The sequence below is a fragment of the Planococcus citri genome, chromosome 3, assembly GCF_950023065.1.
Source record: "Planococcus citri chromosome 3, ihPlaCitr1.1, whole genome shotgun sequence".
NCBI lineage: Eukaryota > Metazoa > Arthropoda > Insecta > Hemiptera > Pseudococcidae > Planococcus > Planococcus citri.
In genome coordinates this window covers 70,874,786-70,897,259 of record NC_088679.1, presented here as the reverse complement: position 1 = coordinate 70,897,259, position 22,474 = coordinate 70,874,786, and the positions used below count along the sequence as shown (strand labels likewise).

Here is a 22,474-nt window from a genome sequence, read left to right as displayed (position 1 = left end):
CCCAAATGATGTTGATTCTCTTAAGGTAAAGTGGGGTAATTCCGATGGCAAAATTCAAAATTTTAGCTATGTCTCATGTTTTGAATTTCCTGTACATTTTGGGGCAAAAATGATGTAACAACTTTATTCCTACGGCCTTCAGCTACACATTGACTATATTGAAGAGTGATTTGTGCGGAGGCTTCATACATATAATTGAAAAAAACATTTTGGAAGGTCGAGTTATCAGAATTACCCCAAAAATGGGGTAATTCCGATTACAAATTTTATAAGGAAAGTAATTCTCCCGGGGTAATTCCGAGCCAGTAATGTTAAAATATACCATTTATAGCATATTTAGGTTTTTATTTCATGTAAATTGAATCATTAGAACAAAATTTGAAAATTTTTTACAAATATGCATTTTTGAGGCATAATTTTTGAAAACTAGACCAACTAGAGAAAAATGCACCGTTTTGAGGATTTTCGTTGATAATTTCGACCCCCCCCCCCAAACTATACTACATCAAAACAGAGAAAAAAACATTGCAGGACAATTTTGCTGGGGCTATCGGAATTACCCCGCGGCATGAAAAATGATCGACATGTTTAATAATTCAACACCACCAAAAAAATAATTATAAAAGCAAAATCAAAAGAGGTACTGACACTTTAACACCTATCCATCAAATTTCAACTTCTAAATAGAATCTTTCAACAAGTTTTAAATGGTAAAAACCAGTTTCAAAAATGCACTGTTTTTTGCGGCAAAGGTTTTGGGCATTCAGATCTTGAACACTACACAGACTTGACAAAATGTAGCAGATGGACCATCTGACCATTAATGGGTGTAGGTTAGCACTAAAACTACCTACTTTCTTCATCATTTGGGCCAAAATGTGTTTGGCAACAAAGCTAGGGCTTGCTATCGAAATTACCCCACTTTACCTTATATGTATAAAGCCTCTCAAAGTCAAAAAAAAATTTGAAAAGGAAAATTTAATATCAGTATAAATTTTTTGAAAATGTTTTATTTTTTTCAACCATATTTTCAAGGGAAAAAACTCCCTTTTGGTCTTCCAAATTATGTTGATCTTGCATGAAGCTCACATAGTTGAAAAATATCAAAAAAAAAAGGTGAAAAGTTGGTGTCTGTAGGTACAAATTATTTGAAAATTTTTCATCTTTAGGCAGAGTACCTACTTACATTTCTGTGACTCGACCAGTAGGAAATAACCCTTTCGAAACACCGTTATTGAAATCGAAATGTGTGCAAAACATAACTCTCAAAACAATGATATTCGGCTAGTTCCGAACCTCAGCAAAAGGCATATTGATGAATTTTTACGTAGGTGCTCTTCGACGACCTGCAGCACGAGGGCTCTGTGTATAGTCATTGGTTCGTGGCGAAGTGAAATATGGTAACGGTTAAATTTTAATGTAGGTACTTAACATGGTGAACTAATTCCGCTATTGAAATAATTTTGAAATCGGCGACGGAGACGTCGCGGGTCAAGGTAATAAAAGGCCTGCAAAAGGTGCTTTTTATAGGAATGATTTTCCATAACGTTTATTAACGAAGGCTATTAACGTGCGGTGCATAGTTAATGGTTCACTATAGGTAGGCCTATCACTATCTATCGTACCATGGACTAGACACATTACAGAAAGAGATATAGAATATGGCAGAATTGAACACCGAAAACAAGCGTATAATATTGAAATATTGTCATTGTGTCGGGCAGGGACAGAGTCCGATGCCTGGTACCTGGTTCGTTCCTTGCTAGCAAATTCTTTCATAACGTTCGCGACCAGCAGTGCCTATTGTATTTGGACGGTGTACCATCGCAGGGTTTGAAAGGTGGAAATTCGCGTTTATAAAATGGGAAGCTTTTGAACCAACGAATGAATTTCGAATTATCGTGTTTGTCCGAGTACAAATACATAAATGTACACGGTGTTTCGCAAATAATGTGGTTCCTTCAAATTGAAAATATGCAGCTAGTCGTGAATGCAAGGATGAGGAGTAATTAACCAAAATCTGTGAAAATATTCTCTCACATTTTCAACAACCCCCCCCCCCCTCTTAATCAACCAAAATTCCTCAAAAAATAAGGCTTTTGAAACATCCTGTATATTTGCGTATTCGACTAAAGGGATATCTACAATGCAAAGAGATAGGAATCGAGAGTATGAATGCATTTATGATTCGTATACAGTACATAGAATGTACATTTACCTACCGCACAATGAGATGCACCAAGAGCAAAGTAGCTCGATGTGTACTATTGAACGTGCATGTAAAGGGACAGGGACGCGACGAGGGTGTGTGTAGTAGCCTATAGTATGTTGTAAGCTGTACATATAACGTGTGAAATGGGTCTGCAAAGTAAACCAAAATGACCACATACGTGATTAAGGGTAATACAGGATAGCGGACATATTTTCAGTTTCCCAAAGGACGCTTCGAGCAGTTAATTAATGAACTTTGGGTTTTATCCCAAGAGCTTTAATCCTATTTTATAACACGCGGGCCCTGCCCGCCGCCTTGTATAACTTCGATGAATATTTACAGCAAGCCGTGGTTTACAAATTTATATTTGAAGTTGTAAACTTCTTTTACACGTTATAATTATCTGTATAATTAATGGAAATAGTATTCAAAACGAACAGCCGAAAGCATACGCGAGGCGAAATTTAGCGCCTTCGTCTAAAGAGATTATAACGAATTTGCCGCTTGCTGAGGCGCGAGAGAGTTTGCGGTCGCTGGGGAACTCGAAATGTCGATATTGTTACACACCTTTTAAGTACACTATACTTACATGTGCCTGCGTATAGTATATCTATAGGAAGTAATAAGTTCTCAGGTTGGTCGGATGGAAGTAGTATAAGTCGAAGATTTGGTGTATTAGGGGCCATTAGTGCTATGCGTCTTATATACTACGAGTACAGGTAGATAGGCGCTTTCATCGCCAAAATCTTGCTCCTATTAATTACTCGATCAGCCGAGGCAGAATTTTAAGGTATAAGCTAGGTGAAGAATAATGGCACTGGCGGAATCGACTTGGCTCAAGGCTTAAGAAAGTAAAAGGCCAATCTACTCTAATGTGTATTTTATTTGCCGCTTCGGCTCAGCTCGCAGGTGATCGTACTTTACATTTATTTCGCATTTAGAAGCGTCGTCTTAAGTATAATGAAACAGGAGATGGCAAAGGTGTTAGATTCGGTGGTATTAATAGAGGCAATAAAACCGTAAATTCGGTTCGCCAAAATTCGAATTTAGATTTCATTGAAATTAAATTGCCGATGATGGGGTAATGAAACACTGGAGAAGGTGGAATTTTAGGCGAGTGTGGTCGATATTTTATTTTGTGATTCGGATCGTCAAGTTTTAAACAAAATTTGTATTGTTTTGGTTTTTTTTTATAAATCCTACATATTACGGAACCGGAGCCTCCCACCAAAAATTGTAAAAAAAAAAATAGAAATGTCTGTGGAAAGTTTTTTCTGTTGAAAAATTGACAATTTAGAAGAACTCTGACACAGAAACGAAAAATTGTCAAAAACAAATTACATAAATATGTAATTTTTATTTATTTTAGTTTTAAGGGTATCGTACAAGGAAACCAAAATACTTAGCTAGGGAAGACTGGGGGAGATTTTTTCTTTTTTTTTTTGCAACTTGGAGGACTTTTTGCCCAGAATTAATTTCAAGTTGGAAGGCCAAAATTTTGAAGAATTAAAAAAAATTTTAAATATAACAACTTACTTACAGAAAGATGTGAACAAGATTCCATCCATTTTATTCGTCTAGAATTTTGATTTTTTTGTTCATATTGAACTTTGATCTGAAAACTTCTGACTCGCATAAATACTGACCCAAATTGCAGTCATTCCCTTCTCTTCTCTTCACAACTCAACACAATAATTTGTATTCCCTTCATATTTCAGAATTTCGATTTTTTCACATTTTTTGTAATATACTGGGGAAAATGTTGTCTTTAATAAATTTTAACTCCCCCCTCTCTTCAAAATTAAATAATTAAAAAAATTTCTGACAACAGTCCTGCTTTTGACTTGCTGAAATGCTGAGTCTCCATTATTTTGAGAAAAAAAGTCGTAAAAATGGGAGAGTCATTTGGGCAGTTTTGTCATTTGTCTAGAACGAGAGAACCAGGCTGTCTACAGGAATCTGATGACCGAAAATCACTACTTTTTCCACTCTACTTTTACTACCGACTTTCAAAATCACTACCTTTGACTACTTCCACTACTTTATTACTACCTGTAGACACCCTGAGAACGTAAACTTACGGTACCTATTCAAAGCTGAGAGTGAAATCCAAAACTGAAAGAAAATAAAATTGAAACACCAAAAATGTAATTGGAAATTTTGGCGAAAAAATAAAAATTTAAACAGGTCTCTAGAAGTGGATTTTGAAGATACTGCTAGAAAGCCTCAATTTCTGCTGAAATATCAAGAAAAGCCCTATTTTTCTCCGAAAATTGGTTTAACTTTAAAAATATAGTCCTGAAAAAAATGAAAAATAGCGAATTTTCAAAAGCTTTTGCCCTCGTCCTACTTGAGCACCAAAAATATAATAATTTTCTGAAAAATGAAAAGGCTAAAACCATGAAAACTCTACTTTTTGTATAATCAAAAATTCAAGAATTATGTTGTTTTACGCTTCGAATAATTATCAACTTTTCACCCCTTTCGCTCCCACTTCACTCTCGTTTCGCTCGAGTTGGATCATTTTCTTTTTCTTTTCTATGACCAAAGTTGGAGGGTTGAAAAACTGATTCCTCACATCAAAAATAATGTTATTTTACTTCTGAAAAATTATTTATTTTCGAAATCTTTTACCCTCGCTTTGCTCGAGCCTTTATTCCTCCTTATTTTTAAAAATATTTTAATTTCCTGAAAGCTGCTTAAAATATTGAAAATTTTAAAGCTATAAAAATCGAAGTTTTGCATAAGTTATTTTACTTTTCGAATTATGTATCAATTATTTCAAAGTTTTCGCTCTCGCTTCGCTCGGTCAGATTTGAATTCTACTGTGTAAGTTTTCAAAAATTTTCAATAATGAAAAATTAACTTCAGAAGTTCAAGAAACCTTACTTATATTATTGAAAAAGATTTTTTTGTAGCTCACAAATTATAAATTTTCTGAGGCTTTCGCTCGGGCTTAATTGAAATCGTTCTGGTCTCTTTTAGAATTTGATTTTCAAAGGTCAAAAAGCTTTTTAAAAAAACGCGAAAAATTGTGAATTTTCGATTTTTGATTTCAGTATCATCCTTGCAATAGAACAATATAAATTTTTTGACAAGAATAAAATCATACATTTTTGTTTCCGACTCTATCTTCCAAAATTACACATAATTACAATCAAAAAGTGGAGGGAGCATCTGGGGTAGAAAATTGGGGAAATGTGGCGAAAAAGGTTTAAAAATTCAGTCTGACCCCCCTCCCTCTCATCCACGACAGATCACTTCGTCACGCTTCTGTTCAACGCCCTCATTTTTTGAATTTTTGCCCTCCCTATTTGCTAGCCATTGCATTCAGACTTGAAAAATCAAAACTTTTTTAGGGCTCCTCTAAAATACCACTATTCAAAACTTTCCTTTGTCTAGCACTTCAATTTATTTCGAACTTGAAACAACTTTTCGCAATTTTATACACGAGTTCATTTTAAAAATAATATCGTAAAATACACGAAATTCAATAATAATCCGTCGACGACCACGCTTAAAATGACTTTAGCAATGTAGGCAAAATGTTGATAAATATCTTGGCTAAATAAATTACACCCTGGTACGACCTTCCATGTTGATTTTTTTCCTCCTCGAGCTACATCGTCGTCTTCGTCGTCAAAAAGGAAAGAAAAAATATTACATTAGGCATTTTTTTTTGCCTACACGTTTTTCTGCAGAGAACAAGCCAGCCTATTTTCAAGACGTTAATTGATGAACGGGTTTTTAAGTTAATTTTTTTTCCTCTCTAATTCGTTCTCATTGCAGTACCTTTACGTGGCATGCTTTTTCAAGTCTACTTCTCCGTGACCATTACAGACAAAAGAGGAAAGAGAGGTGTGATTCGAATCTGGCAAAATTTCGTAGTACGTACTCGTATTTCGGACATTACACGTACAGGAGAGAGAGGTGAAGGCAGGAAAGGGACGCTTGTACGAGTACCTACTGTATGACGCAAGACATCGCGCAAAATCATATCATTAAGATTAAAATAGTCCTGGGAAATGGAGTCGGTACAATGATGGTGGTTTATATATACTCGTACACTTACACTGCTGATGGTGGTGTGTGTAAGATTCAAAATGTAATGAAAACAGGGTCAGTTTCCATTCTTCATCCCCTAATGAATAATAAATTTTAATCGTACCTGTTAGTTTAGGTTGCGAATTCGGTCCGACCAGAAGGCAAAACGATGGGATGCGACATTGCATCCCTCTACCCTGCTCCGTCGTGTGACAAGAGCTACAGATGTGTTTTCGCAGCATCGTCGTGTCGTGTGTTATGGTAATCTTTTGAAAATGAAAGAAAGATTTTCATCCATGGGCATAGTACAGGTGTGAAAATTGAAATCTCAGCCTCTATGTGCTGCGATACTGAGACTGGGACGTTCCAGCATTCTACGTAGGTATATAAAGAGAATATTAATGAAGAAGAGAGCGTGTATATAGTTCTTATCGAGTACGTCACGTTAAGTTTCGTGCTTTTAGAATAGGTATAGCAGTTTAATAGGTAAGATAAAAATTATTTACTCGAGGTTTAATATAAAGTAATTGGATCTACGAGTAGTTCTTTTATATTGTGGCAAAACCACCGCATATAGGACCAGCAACGGTGGAAACCGGGCAACAAGAAAGCACATACTATAGTATATGGTAGAAATAAATGATAGCCATCAACGGCGAATTGCTAAATTTAGCGAATACTAGACGCGAATTTCGGCCTGCAATCTTGTACACGCGGATATGTATTAAGTGGAAATGAGGCAAACGTTTTCTGGCCAAATAACGCTCGTGTAAGGCGGTCGGGGTAAGCGATAAATCGAAGAAATGGCCTAGTCGAGCGCGTAGCTTCGCCAGCCTCGTAGATGAGCAATGAAAAGAAAAAGAAAAGAGCAGAGGGAAAAAAAACACACGTTCGCGTTTACTACACAGATAAACACAAACCGACCAGAGACAATAAAAACCAATGGAAACTTGGCAAGATGTAAGAATTTAAACGACCAAATTCTACGGCAAATGGTCGCAAAGAAATTGAAAAATTTACGTAGTAAAAAAACACCAAACACGATGAAAGACCGCGCCTTTCGATCGTCTACCCATATATATGTGTATAAATTCGTGCTGAATCGCCTAGTCGAAGGTTTAAAATGTATGAAAGCTTGGAAAAAAGATCGAATAAATGTCGCAGATATATATGGAAACTGTATCGAAAGACGAGATACTGTAGGACAAATGAATGGGTAAATTGTACGCTGAGAATGTGACACGAAATACATACGTTGAAGCTACATATTTAAATCTTAATTCCACTCGTTAATTTATTAAAGAAAATATACGCATCTAGTCGTTTTTACCTGTTAAGGAAACACACAGGTAGCTAAAACTGCACTACTTTATACAGGTAGGTATACGTATTGAATTATTATACGTGGAAAATAGTACCTATCGCACCAAAACCCCCAGGGATAGACGATACTCGTTAGATAAACACAGCTCGCAGCCGTCGTTTTAAAATTATACTGCTATATCGAGACACATGTACGAGTATATATGGCGTTAGTTTTGAGCAGGGTGTGGATCTTCGACGACTGCGAAAATGAGTACCTATAGTGCGAAGAAGGATATACTCGTACACGGTAGGTAGGTATATTCTAAGGTGATAAATCAAGCGATTGACACGTTTTGGGTAGGAACAGTGTATGCGAAGATTACTCGTATCTCTCGCCGATACTGTGTTTTCGCTTTGCCGAAATAATGGTATTCAGATAGTGAATTAAGCGCTTTTTGTAATTAATGTGCTCGATCAGCGTTCTGAAAGTTGAGGATAGCTGAGCCAGGAAAAATTTATGTTTTATCTTCGACGAGTCGAACGTTCAATGAATCGTGTATGAATTAACAACGAGCCACACGTAAGGAAAAACCGTTGATATTCTGTATTTGTAAGTTTATGTGCAAAGGCAGTATAAGGACAGGTGCTGATTAAATTTCTACATCGGTTTGATGAATTCGTTTATATAAAAGTATCGGATATCTTGAAATTGAAATTACGATTTTGAAATGTGATACGAGCAGGTAATGTAGAGGAAATTACACATCAAAGAGAAAGAGAGCATTAAATGGTCGATTCGAAGACTTTTAATTAAACTCAGAGCGCTATACTAATTACTGAATATTTGTGTTTTGGTGGCTAAGAAGGGTTAAGGATGGATCAGAAATCAAAAAATGTCTCGAGAGAGCCTATAGGTACACTATACAGGATTCAGAAAATTAAAACTACGTGACAAAAATAATCCCCTCCCTATGAAACCGAACGAAGGTAAATTGAATTTCAGAAACTAAAGTGTATTTTGGTTTCGCTTTGAGAATTGAAATTTCACTATACATGAATCAGGGTGTCCACTCAATTCTGGAAATGATTTTCCCTGACTTTACCAGGTTTTTCAGACCAATTTCTCAAATTATCCAGATTCAGGAAAAATGAATTACACATGCGATCAGGTGGGGGGGGGGAGGAGGTGTCAAATTTTTTCGAACATCATGGGCTCTAAATATCGTCAATAAATCTACAGTTGTGCCTGTTTTTTCCCAGCATGACTGTGTGCTCAATAGGATGGTCTTTATTCAAACTTGGTGGGGATTTTTTTTTTTTGATTTTTTAGTGGGTGTAGAGGGTAGATGAGGACCCAAAGTACTCGTTATAGCAGGGAATATATGCCCTCGGTCATCAGTAACACTACTGGTGCAGTGCCATTTAGCGGGTTAGTTCTGTGAGATGCGGACAACCGAAACAGCCTGCCGTGTCCGCTTCGCAGTTGTCTCAGGTTGCTTAGAGTAATCGCTCCTCTGGATGGATGTTAGGACAACAAGCCTTTTGAGCAGAACTGCACAGACGCGTGTGTATTTATAGCTCTAGGTATTATCTATGTATTAGTGTGTAAATGTATGTTCATTAAGAGAAGCTCAATAAAGTGTTAAAAGTGATTTATCATCTTTTATGTAAATTGATTGGATGAATAGTGACATACACCTGTATAAGGGAAGGTGTAGGGTATTAATTAGCCGAGCATACCCAGGACAGGTACTCAGGGAACTAAATCCTCCCCTGGAGGACTAAGTTCCCACCTATCTTCTCTCTACATGGGAAAAATCAAGATTTCAACTAGCTAAGCTCAATTGATGGTATCAAAAAATTTTAAAAGAGAGACGTTCCGTTAAAAGAACAAAAATTGTATTAATAATTCGCATTCAAGCATAGACAGAGACACAATTACATAGAAGAACATCATTTTTCAAAAACTTTTTAAAATTTTTATTTGAACCCTCAAACATCTTTCATTGTAGCTCGAAACGAATGATGAACTGGACAGAATACTGAACTGAATATATGCTGAACTAAATACTTAACTGAATACTGAAATTTTATTTTATTTTACTTCATACCTAATTCATTCTTTCATTCCAGTCTTTCTGTCTTTTCGTCTTCCCATCTTTCCACCCTAGTGAAAAAATACCAATGGTTTTTAAAATACTATAGGTTATCAATGGTTAACCTATGGTAAATCATAAGTATGACAAAAATGCCTATTGGTTTCTTGAAACTATTGGTATTTTTTCGCATGGGTGTCTTTCCCTCTTTCCATCTGTCTGTCTTTTTGTCTTTTCGTTTTTTTGTCGTTTCGTCGTTTCATGGTTTTGTCATTTTGTCGTTTCATCGTTTTGTCGTTTTGTCGTTTTGTCATTTTGTCTTTTCGCCTTATTGTCTTTTCATCTTTTTGTCTTTGTGTAACTGAACAGTTGGTGATAGTGAGTTTCATAACGAATTTTATCATACCTATGTATTTTTGAATGGGATCTGGTAATTGTGCTAAAATAGTGGAAAATTGTTGTAAAAATTACCCATATTTTTTTAATGTAATTTAGAGGCAATGCGAACTCTGAACACATTTTAATTTTTAATAATTTAGAATCAAAAGCAAATTCTGAAAACTGATTTTGAAATTGTGTAAATTTGAAGACAATAGAAATTCTAAAAAAATATGTGAAATTTTGTCATTTACAGGCACTGAGAAAATTCCAAAAATTGATTAAAAGTTCTGTAATTTGTAAATAAAGTGAACTTGAAAACTGATACGAAATATTATAATATTATGAAGATTGCGAATTCTGAAAAATTAGAGGCAACGTGAATTCCAAAAATTGAGTAAACATTTTGCAATTTGTGGACAATATGAACTTGAAAATTTATTTGAAATTTCGTAATATGAAGACAATAAGGATTCTGAAAAATCATTCAAAATTTCGTCATTTAGAGGCAATGTGAATTCTAAAAATTGATTGGAAATTTCATAACTCAACAGCAATGCCAAATTCTGAAAAGTTATTTAAAATTTTGTTATTTAGAGACAATGTGAATTCTGAAAATTTATTGAAAACAATTATGAAATTGTAGCAATGCGGAATTCGGGAAATTGATTTGACATTAGGTAAATTTTAAAACAATGCAAACAATGAAAAACAATAGAAATTTCTTAATTTAGAGGCAATGCAAGCTTAGAAAATTATTCTGAAATTTTGTAATTTGTAAGATATGAAAACACTGAAAAACAATATTATTTTGAAGCAATGAGGGTTTAAAAAATATTATTTAAAAAAAAAATAAGAACTACCCAAAATGCAATGGAAAGATCCATGCTAAATTTTAAAAAAAGAGATCGGATTAAAATCAAAACAGTTAAAATGAAATTGAAAAATAATCGGAACGCAGCCAAACTGATAAAATCAAAAAAATGGGGGTGGGGGGGGGGTCATGTGACTAGATTAAGGGACAACAGATGGACACAAAAAGTCACTTTCTGGTTCAATACAGGGGTAAGAAGGCAAGGGAAACAGAGGGCTAGGTGGAGGGACGACTTCAGGAAACTACTGACCTATCACCATTTTCAAAAGATTGCCCAGGACAGGAAAGAATGGTGCAGGCTGGGAGAGGCTTTTGCCCTATCATAGGGCCACGAGTGTTATCTATATGTATTTGTAACACTTGTAAAATGAAGCTTTTTATTTATTTATTTATTATTATTTCTCATCACTGTGACATGGTTGAGTTACTCCTATGTAATATAGCGGTTATAGCTGTTGAAAGGCAGCTAACTACACGCACGTTGTAGGTTTAGCTGTCTAGTTTTATTTTTAGCGAATTTTTTAAAATCAAATTTGTGTCAAAAATGAGGAGAAAAAAAATCAAAATTTCGACAAATCAACCTAGAACGCTGAAATTTGATAGGACCCTTATTTTCAACTCTTCGAATCGGTTGGAAAAATTTTGTACCATTTTGAACAGTCTTGGGAGCCTACTGCAGATTATTTTGTATTTAAATTTCCACAAAAATTTTACCCAATGGAGTTGAAAAACTAAAATTTACTTTAAACCCTGATTTCAACCTGCTAAGTCGATTGCAGATTGTTTCAAGTCGTTCTGGAGCCTCCAGCTATATTCTCGTTTCAGATTTTCAAAAGGTGCCATAAAAACAGTCAAAAATCAACTTTTAGGGAATGACACAAGCTTTACCAAAAAAAAAGAACGAAAAAGGCGGATTTTTCTCTTTTTTTTAATATGACGCCAAATTCGGATTTCCTATCAAGTAATCGATTCCCAGCATTTTGATTTTTTTTGTTGATAATTTTCGCTCTCTCTCAGCTGGCTCTCGTAATTTTGAACATTCGCGAATTTTGGATGATTTGTCCTTTATCCTGAGGAAAATCAAACTGAAAACGTACGTTTCGGTTCCAATTATTAATAGACAAAATCAGTTCGGATTTGCCCTTTCTTCTGTCCGAACAATCCAATCAATAACAACAATACCAATCTGTCAAGGCAGAAAAAAATGCACACTCGAGTCCCTTTTGGCTGGCGTAAAGATATTTTTTCCTTCCTCATTCCTCTGCCTTCGCTTCTCACTCTACATTATGGTACTTCTTGGTGACAGAATCAACGTATAGTACCTTTTAAGTCGCGTCTAAAACAAAAAACTATACGCTATAGCGAGCTAGTAAAGGAAATAAAAGCGAACTTATGTATGAATAAAACAAATAACGATCGTTGCTGATATTACGACGATGAGTATAACGCGTCGCGTATAGCTCTGGGAACTGAATGCTTTCTCAGCGGTAATAAATCGTAAACGAAAAAATACATATTTTGCGACGACTACGACGACGACAACGTATAGAGCTACAGCTACCTCGTATATTACTACAGTGTACCAAGTACCAACCAAGGCGAAATATTATAATGTAAACAAGACTTAAAAATTTATCATTCAATTCGCTTTACATAAATACCGAACGAAGCGCTCGAATCGTGCGCTGAAAAAGTTATATTTCATCGACTTTAGACTAAGTACATAGACACACATATACTTATATAGTGTATAACTCCGTACACGTAATACTTTGTATTTATAAGAAACAGCGTCAGAGCCATCGTGCGTGTAAATGTGTCAAATAAAAGCACATTATTTTAATCTTTCGTTCGCTTATTATACATACGAGTACAAAGCTGCAAGATGCCAAAATCGTAACTTCTTGTAAGCTGGATAACGATGAAGACATACCTTTATGAGAAGACTACATGCCATGATCCATTGCGAATTTTTCCGACCCAATCAGCAAACGAACTAAGACACCAAATAGCAGATCAATTATTGGAGAAAAGTCATTAAAAAGTAGTTTCATCCTCATCCATCTCAATAAACTTCTAATGGCAAGTTCAAAAACTTGCTTCGAATATTCGATGAAGAATACAGAAGAGAGAAAAACAACGATCGAAAATGTGTAAAGGTTGTAAGAGGTAGACAAAGAAAGCAAAAAAAAAAAAATGCCAACAACGAAATTTTCGAACTCATGAGCAAAAAGAAATGTTTTCTGCAAATAGAAAAAAGGTATTCGAGCATATTTTTCAAAGCTAATAATATCATGCAACTCATGCTGAGAATACCTCGAAAATGACCGAAAATATTGACAAATTATTTGTAGAAAAGAGCAAAAAAGCTCAAGAAGCAATTTCTAACCAAAAAATTTCGGAGATGAGAAGAATTAAAGCAAACAATCGATTTAGATTGAAATAATTTGCAACTTTTGCTCAGAATATCTCAAAAACAAAGCCTACACAAAAAAATAATTTTTATATCTTATGGTTCAATTTTCTTTCAATTTTTTGCAGAACTCTTGGCTTTTCTTAAAAGTGGACTTTTTGTAATATAACCTTTGAAATTCTTCGAATTGATTCAAAAAAAAAAAAATCGGAGTATGTAGTGTCAAAAGATTGCGAAAAATGTCGAGTCTCAGACTCAAATCCTTATTTTCCTATCATGATGTCAAATTAAAATTATATTTGCAATAAAAATTGAAAAAAAAAATCGCTTACCCAGACAGAGCCCCGCAGAGAAAATCCAAGTCTGAGAGGGGGTGTAGAAAAAACCGCCACAGCTTTAAATTTAAAAAAAATATAAAGGCCAGAATTTTCTGCGATTTTATCACAAAAGTAGAAAACTTTTTGCATTTTACAAAAAAAAAATTGTAATTTGAATATTTTTGTAGCTTTTTATCAAAAAAGAAAAGGTTTTGGAAATTTTGTCAGAAGAGAAACATTTATGTTGCACTGATATCACGACATCAAAATTTTTTGCGAATTTTTTATCATAAAAGCAAATTTTTTGCAATTTATTTAAAAATGTCAACTTTTTCTACCACTTTTGGCTCAAAAGCAGAAGTTTTTTACTTTGTCAAAAAACAAGCTTTTGGTAACTTTACTAGAAAACAAAAATGCATTTTCAAGAAAAATAAAATTTTGGTTGAAAAAACGAGGTAATTTTGGCAACAAAAAAAATTTTCAATTTTAGTCAAAAATAGAGCAAATTTTTAAAAAGTTAAAGTTTTGAATAATTCTGGCAAAAACTGAAATTTTTTCATTTTGACTAAAAAACTATGCATTTCAGTAAATGTACCCCCCCTCCCAAAAAAAATTGAATTTTCTGCAATTTTATTGAAAAAAGCAAAACCTTTTCACGGTTTTGCCAGAAAATCAAGATTTTTTTGGAATTTTTTGAAAAAACACCGAATTTTTTAAAATCATTTAGCAAAAGTGCATGATTTTTTTAGCAATTTTTTCAAAAAAAGCACATTTTTCAAACTTTTAGAACAACAAGAAAGTCAGTTTGTAATTTTGTTAAAAAACTAAATTTTTACAATTTTGATTGAAAATTTAAAAAAAAAAAAACACGGCCTTGGCAAGGAATCTTGCGATTTCTTTTGTCCAAAAAACAACATTTCTTGAATTTTGCTCAAAAATGTTTTGGTATTTCATTTTGTCACAAAACAGCTTTTTTTGCAATTTTTGAAAAAATTAAATTTTGAAGATTTTTGCCACACCCAATAGGTACAAGACTTTTTACCATTTTGGTCAGAAAGCAATAAATTTTCGGTAACTGCGGCAAAAAACAGCATTTTCTGCAATTTTGGCAAAAAAAAGAGCAAGATTTGTTTCGCATGTTTTGCACAAAAACAACTTTATTTTTTTTTGCAATTTTAGCCCAAAGTACAAAGTTTTTTTCTGAAATTGAGCTATATTTTTGACAATTAGAAGAAAAAATAGTTTTGCAATTTTGGAACAAATACGTAAAACTTTTGCATGTTGCAAAACTCGAGCTTATAATTTTGACAAAAAAAAAACCTTTCTGCAGTTGTGTGGCCAAAAAGCAGTACTTTCTGTGGTTTTGACAAAAAAACAAGAGTTTTTGCGAATTTGGCAGAAATAAGTATGCTGATTTAGCATGTTTGAAAAAAATAGAGTTTTTTAAAGTTTGACAATGAAGAGGAACCTTGTTGCAATTCATTTAGGAGGGGGGTAGGTGGGTTACAAAAACAGAGTAGTGGTATTTTCCTTCACGAGAGATAATTATGAATTTTCAAAATATGCTGTCCAATTCCATGATTGACCGAAAGTTTGTTCGAAATTGGTCGATTCGACTCTTCAGTTTGGTAGATGGGCAACTTATTTGTTAAATTCATCTCATATGAATATCAAATTAAAGCTGGTGTGCCCCAAGGTAGTCGCCTTGGGCCTAAGCTTTATATCATTTATACAGCAGATATGCCCACTACAGATGAAACTACAACTCCTACCTTTGCTGATGATTCAGCTCAAATATCAGTCAACAGGATACATCTGACAGTAGTTAATAATTTGCGAACTTGTGTGGACAAGGTGTTCAAGTGGGCAAACAGATGGAAAATAAAGATCAACGAAAGTAAATCATCTACAACTGTCTTCACCAACAGGAAATATGGGTACCTACCAATCACAATAAACGGCTCAATTGTTCCTCACGCAGATGTTTCCAAGTACATTGGTATGCACCTTGACTCAAGATTAAACTGGAAACATCATGTGCACCAAAAAATGCTCCCTGTATGTGAGTAATAAACTACTCAGAGCTGACTGGAAGATTTCTTCTGTTGACGAGATCATCAAAAAAGTAGCTAAAGCTCATGAAGAGCGTCTATATAGACATCCGAACACTGAGGCAATCCAGCTTCTTGACAATTCGGAAGTCAAGAGAAGATCGGACCGTACTAAGCCAATGGATCTAATTTAAAGTACTTCTAGTTGGGATGATGGTACAGACCTGACTCCCCATCACGTCACACTTGATATTTTTATATTTGTATTTCATTTTAATATTAAGTTCATTGTTAATTGTGTAGGAGAATGCCTATCGGCAGTGCCTAATAAAATTGTTAAAAAAAAAAATTCTCGTTCCAATGCTCGCAGCTGGTTAACAATTCGTCCACCAGAAGGGAGACCTATCTTACCATTCGTTTCCAAACTCTCAATTTGGTAAAAAAAATAAAATAAAACCTCTCATCTCCACAACAAACCCACCTTGACGACTTCTCGTTCAATTCAGATCTCGGTGGAATGCGGATAACTTCTCACACACGACCATACGAGCATCAGCCAGTTTATAAATCATCTCACACACACCAGTAAAATAAAAAAAAACCAACGAGGGAAAAAACCCTGCCAAGCATCAAATTCCGGAGTCATTTTTCGTCTAACAAATTATCGTATCATAGGAAATAGTCCCCAGAGACTGGCATCGCACCGAGTTGGCAATACGTTCGGCAGCAAATCCACCATCGTCGCGTCGTGCAATACCGGAAACTTTTTTTTTCTTCGATTGTTAACTTTATCCATGCAAATTCATTCGAGTTCGATTTTCACTCCTCTCGCTCGTTTGATAATCTCTCCGGAGTCTCGTAAAACTCATAACTCATAAAATAGGCGCTCGCAGTCGCAGATCCGGACACAGTTTCGAGAACACTTGGAAGAATTTCAGCTCGCTGAGTGAGTGGAAAATGAAAAACCGTCGAAGTATAGGGTAGAGCTGAACACGTATTTTTTTTTCTTCGATGGTGGGGGTGGTGGTGATGGTGGCGTAAGATCTGCTCGTGAACTTTTTCACAAGCGTGGTATTTATTAATTGTCGAGATTAATGATGGAAAACGCGGCACAGCGAACAAAGCAGACTGCTAATGTCAGCGGAAGAGGAGGAAAAAAAGAAAGATGACAGGTCTGGCGTGTATATAGAGCAGCGTATAGTGTATACTGATACATACAAGGCAGCTTACAAAATAACAAATGGTTTTCTATCGCGTTTGATACATCTCATACATATGTATTTACGACAGAAAACGTTTCTATCACTTTGCCAGATATGACATTCGAGCCGAGGCAAATATATTAGCGGATAAATGCGCATTTATTAAATTCGCACACCGTCACCCTGTCGCCTTGTCTCTCTCTATCTCTCTCTCTCACTGCTTTTGACACACTAATTATAAATTAAACGTCGCATTAAAACGGTCCATATTTTTCCCATTGCACAACTATAGGTACTTCTAATAGAAGTATAGGTAGGTAGCAAAGTACTAGTGCAAAATTTATAGCACGTGCATGTCAACGACAAATGTGATGTTAACAAACGTCCAGTCTGGGCTGGTTCCACCCAGACCCAGACTCCTTAAATACATTTTTCTTCTACGGTCAACCTATCGTGTTATTTTTATGTATGTTTTTTTTTCTCAACAATACTCTGCCGGATAAATAACACGAGGAAGAAAAAAAAAGAGGGCAAAAAGGTACACGATGGTCCACATATACTACGTGTTCTTATAACCCTCATCGTATCGTTTCTAAAAAAAGAAAGTTTCGCAATATCGAGCATGTGGAAGAAAAAGAAATACCCCCTGAAGCCGAAAATGTCACCTCGAAGTTAACTAATCGGTCATAGTAGTAAATTTAGCAAAAATTCCCCATTTCATCGTACACGTTGGAAATCCAGTCGAGATACCTCTAATTGAAGAAACGTAATTCATAATCGTACCCTTTTGGAATAAATTCCGCCAGACAGCAGACAAACTTTGTGATTAAAACATTCGTCGAAGAGTAATTTTTCATAATAAGCTTGTAAAAGTCAACGGTAAATTAATAAACCGCGTTTTAGGAAAAAAAAAAGTTCAAAGCCGTCGTGAAAAATTACGCCGCTGTGCGCCGCAGCAGTAGAAAAGGGGAAAAAGAATGAATGAGAGTTTGAGCACGTGGCGGTGGCTTGGTAGAGGGGGGAGGGGGTGGCAAAAAATACGTATAAACGACCGACCGACCATTCCCATCTCGCGCATAAATTAACCGATAAATTACCTGTCGGGAAGCCGATATCGGCGGAAAATATTTCTTTCAAAGCGGCACATTCCTCGCTGCTAGACATACTCGCGCTGCCGAAACAATCGTTTTCCGGCCAAACTTCTCTGTAACAAAAAATACACCGTGAATAAAGTGAGAACTGCAGAGAATTTCGCGGTCATTTTTCGTCTCTCGTTTATGGCCGAATTTCTCGATGAAAAAATACTCGTATTACGTAGCCTAGGTAGGTAATATGTGGAATTTGGTCGCTCTGTATCGATTGGTGAATCGATTATGAATAAGAGGGGGGGTCCTGTTTTGAAAATATAAACGATTTTTTTAAAGCAGGTGAAAAATGAGATGAGGATTGAAAAATGTGAACTCTTAGAAAGCAAAGCTTCAAATTTTCTGTTTTTTTTTTCAAGCGGAGAAGAGCCCTACATAAAAATGGAATACAAATTTGAGAGGGAAGGAGTCTCTTGGGACGTTCTACTCGTATTCCGAAAATAAGTTTATAGCTGAAGTCAGTACTACGGAAAACACCCATAAAGAATCAAAAGATACGTCAAATAAATGTTTGCATTTCCCGGATATTTGAGGATTTTTTGGGGTGCGGGGGATGGGTGAGGAGATCATAAGAAAAGTTGATGTTCGAGCTTCATGTCTCCAAAAACGTGAAAAACTCGTATGTTGCCAAGAAATGGATGGAGGGAGGGGAGGGGGGTCGGTGGAGTTATTCTACATTTTTTTCAGAATTTATATAGAGTCCTAAGAGCTTTTTCACATGCCAAAAGTTGTTTTTTTTCAAAAAACTGACATATTTCAACAGTTGCAAATATTCAAAAACAATTTTGAAGCTCTAGTTTCAAATTTCCTCTTTGATTATGCAAAAAAATGTATGCCAAGTGGTATCATTTGGTTGTTTCGTTAGAAATGAATAGTACCACCAAGCTGAATGTGGGTTTTTAGTAAGTGGAATGAAATGACCTGATGAAAATTTTTCGGAAAAAATCAAAGGACCCTCCGAAAAATCTGAATTTGAACTGATATGAAATGAACCACGTAGATTTTTCTTAGTCCACAAATAACTAATGGATTTTGAGTAAACAAACAACTCCTCATGCCACTTTTTTCAAAAGTTCAGATTTTAAAAAATAGTCGAAGTAGTCAAGTTTAATACTTGCCTCAAAAATCCAAACAACAAGGTAAATTTTGAAAGAAAAAAATTGTAGAAAACACTTCAAAAATTATTTTAAAAATGAAAAGAAATGAACGAGGAAGAAACCAATCCCAAAGTTTTTAACAACATGCAAGATCAGGATGTTTCGCACTTCGCAGGAAATGGAGAAGATCGGGTTCTGCCAAGTGGAAATTTATTCAACCCAACATTTTTCAGGTCAACTTTTCTTATTTTTAGAAACTGGAATTTTTTGAATTTTAAATCCCAAAAGGAGAGAATAAACAGAAAAGTTTGAAATTTGATTAAAAAACTGAGAAAAGCTTTACAGAAATATTTTTTTCAAATGCTTTGATTTCCGCAGAAGGGGTTCGTCGAGTCAAAAATAATTCAAGTCAGCAATGCATTATTTTCTAAAAAAAAAAAAATTGAAAAAAATAAAGAACAAGAGAATAAATCAAAAATCCAAAAGTTTAATTTTAAAAAAATCAGGTGGTCTTAACAAAACTCCCACTCCCAGTCAAAAAAATCATGACTTTTTCAAGACTCATTTTTTTTATTTTTACCGCATAAAAATACCTTCTTCCTCCCTCTCCCCCCTCCAAAAAAATAACTTGAAACTACGAGGAAATTTTTTTAAAGTATAGCAATTAGGTATTTCAATTTTTTAATTTTTCTGATTTTTTTGAACAAATTTTTGATTTTTTTTTCATTCTATGGGATTTTAAAAAAATTTTCAAGCATGGATTTTCGTGACTTTTATGACCACCTATCAAAATTTATGACTTTTTCATGACTATCGCATGACTTTCATGACCGTTAGACACCCAAAAAATAGAAAAAACAAGATTCTATTGCCATTTTGGCAAAAAAAATTGGGATAAATGCAGAATGACATGACGCATAAGCAAAAGGCAGGGCTGTTAGACACTCCGAATTCCTGTAATAAAGCTCCCAAACAAGCCATAGTTTGATGACTTGTACAGTTCTATGAAATTTGAAAGCCTATTGCGTAGTTTAGGAGGCTTCAATCAAAAATAGCACGCGCAAATTTAAAGTCAGGGTCACCCAAAACCCAGGAAACCCCAGATCAAACAATTTTTTTGGATATTTTTTGAAATTAAGGTGCTTATTGACAGCCTTAGAGGCTAGTATCGCAAAAAGTAAGTTGAAATTTGAAATCAGCACTCTTGAAAAACCCACAAACTATAGTTCACATGAATTTTTCAACGTTCTTGTAATTTAGTGGCGTATTGTGGAGCCTCTGGGGGTTCGAGAAAGAAAAAGGAGTAGAAATTCGAAATTAATGTCATCGAAAACATAACAAAGGATATGCTAGGTGCAGGATTTGTCATTCATTTCAAAATAAAAACCCAAAATTGAGAGAAGGAGACCATGCTGTGAAACATCAGCAGAAATTTAGGAGGAAATGGTCACCTTACTCAAAAAAATAGATCGCAGAATTACACAAGGTATTTCATTATATTTTGCATTTCTTTTTTGAATAATTATTTTTGAAAAATTGATCCTCCATTGAGAGGGGGGGATGAAAAAGTTCAAACCTCCCATAAAATTCAAAAAAATATACCAGCTCCGAAACATAAGGTATGTTTTCGAAGGCCCTGATTCAAAATCTAAAAATGAGTTGACTCTAGAAATAAAAAATAACTCCCTTATAGAGCACAAAATTTCGAAAAAAGTGATCTGAAAATCAATTCTCAGAATGATGACTATTCACCTTCAAGATAAAAACTGAAAAGGAAGCTGAAATTCAAATTTTTAGAATCCGCAATAAGCTATGAATGAAAGAAATCTGGCCCCTCTCATGGATCTACTTTTGAGTTTGGGGGTCGGACGATTTTTCAGAATCGGAAACAAAATTATTAAAAACACAATATCATACCCATTACCCATACATCACTACTTACGATAATTGGCAATTTTTTTCAAACCCCTTCCACTCCTTAAAGGGTAAATTTCTCAAAAATATTTAAAAATAGCGAAATTCAATGAAGGATCCAGATGTAACATATTATGCTTGAACTACTTGCAGATAATAATTCTACAGCGCATTTTTTTTTCTAACATTTGATATTTTTGGCTGAAGAGGTTATTTCTTTCCAAATTTTAATCTGGCACAATGTAAGGCGAGTGGAGTACCCCTAAAAATAATTTTTTTCAAATTTTTAAATGATGTTTTCTGGATTTGAGATAGATTTGGAAATTGAGGTTGAAAATTTTCAACGGATCATTTTTGTATCTTCCTTCGAAGCTCTTCAAGGATTTGGAGTTGTTCAAAAACACAATAATGCCCTCTCACAACCCCACTTGATGGTTATAATTCTCCATTAAATCCAGGGTCTTAAAGCCAGAAATGGTTCATCTTGGTAACGAATTACCTATCCCATTTTCAGAAAATCTTCATTTTCTTTTAGGTTACGAAATACGTGAGATTTTCAACCTTTCATCGGAGAAATTCGACTAAAAAAAAGAGCAAGCAACGTTGCTTTTTTCCTGCTCTTTTTTTCGCTTATAGCTGCGAATATTACCAACAATAATACCTTATATATAGTATACTACGAACAAACCAGAACATACCTGCAAGCACGAAACAATCCGATCGCTTCTTCGGTATCGCCTTTAACCAAAAATAATCGTATTCTACGCATCGCTTCGACCCTGTAAAATTAAATTACACCGTCAATACGTCTATTTTTCAAATACCACGTTGATGATTTTTCTCCCTTTCTTCACGTTCACCCTTACTCTAAACCCGATAAAACGCCGCAGAAAATATACATTTATGTGGCGTAAGTAAAGTTGCATCGATATTTTACGAAGCTCGCTGCCATCACGTCATCAATTTCCTCTTTGACTTGATCAAACATCAAAGCGACGAAATATGATTTAGCTGATATAGAATATAGATGCATTGCATTTTGCAAAACGTACTGCAGAACCTTTAAAAGCAACCATATTGCATTATGGTGTCGTCTGCGTGTAAGATAAGACTTCGTCGCGATGAAACAAATCCCTATTTCATTGCTGCTTTTTGTTTTCAACCCCCCTACTACGCTATACAGGATGCGGAGGATGTGGCAAAGTACAAAACGCACCGGTAATCCGATCAGCTAAAACAAACATACAACCACGTCGAATAACATTACAGTATATACTCGTAGTGCGGTGTATAAGGTCAAATGCCATGTTTTTATTTCATATTTCTCGACTGCTGCGTCATAAGGAGAAGGACAGCGAAGGGGGAATTTCTTTTTCGATATTACACGCAACACTATTTCGAATATCCAATTACCGCTTCATCGCGA

At 35.0% G+C, this 22,474-nt stretch overlaps 1 protein-coding gene across 1 annotated transcript in view; it reads right to left on the bottom strand.

Annotated features, from left to right (window-relative positions):
• Nucleotides 1-22,474, bottom strand: part of LOC135838809 (protein timeless homolog) — a 400,385-nt gene that overhangs the window by 243,473 nt on the left and 134,438 nt on the right. The window contains exons 14-15 of the mRNA XM_065354583.1: nt 21,747-21,827; nt 17,990-18,096 (exon numbers count right to left, since the gene is read on the bottom strand). Of these exons, the coding sequence (XP_065210655.1) occupies nt 17,990-18,096; nt 21,747-21,827 (188 nt within the window). The remainder of the gene's footprint in view (nt 1-17,989; nt 18,097-21,746; nt 21,828-22,474) is intronic.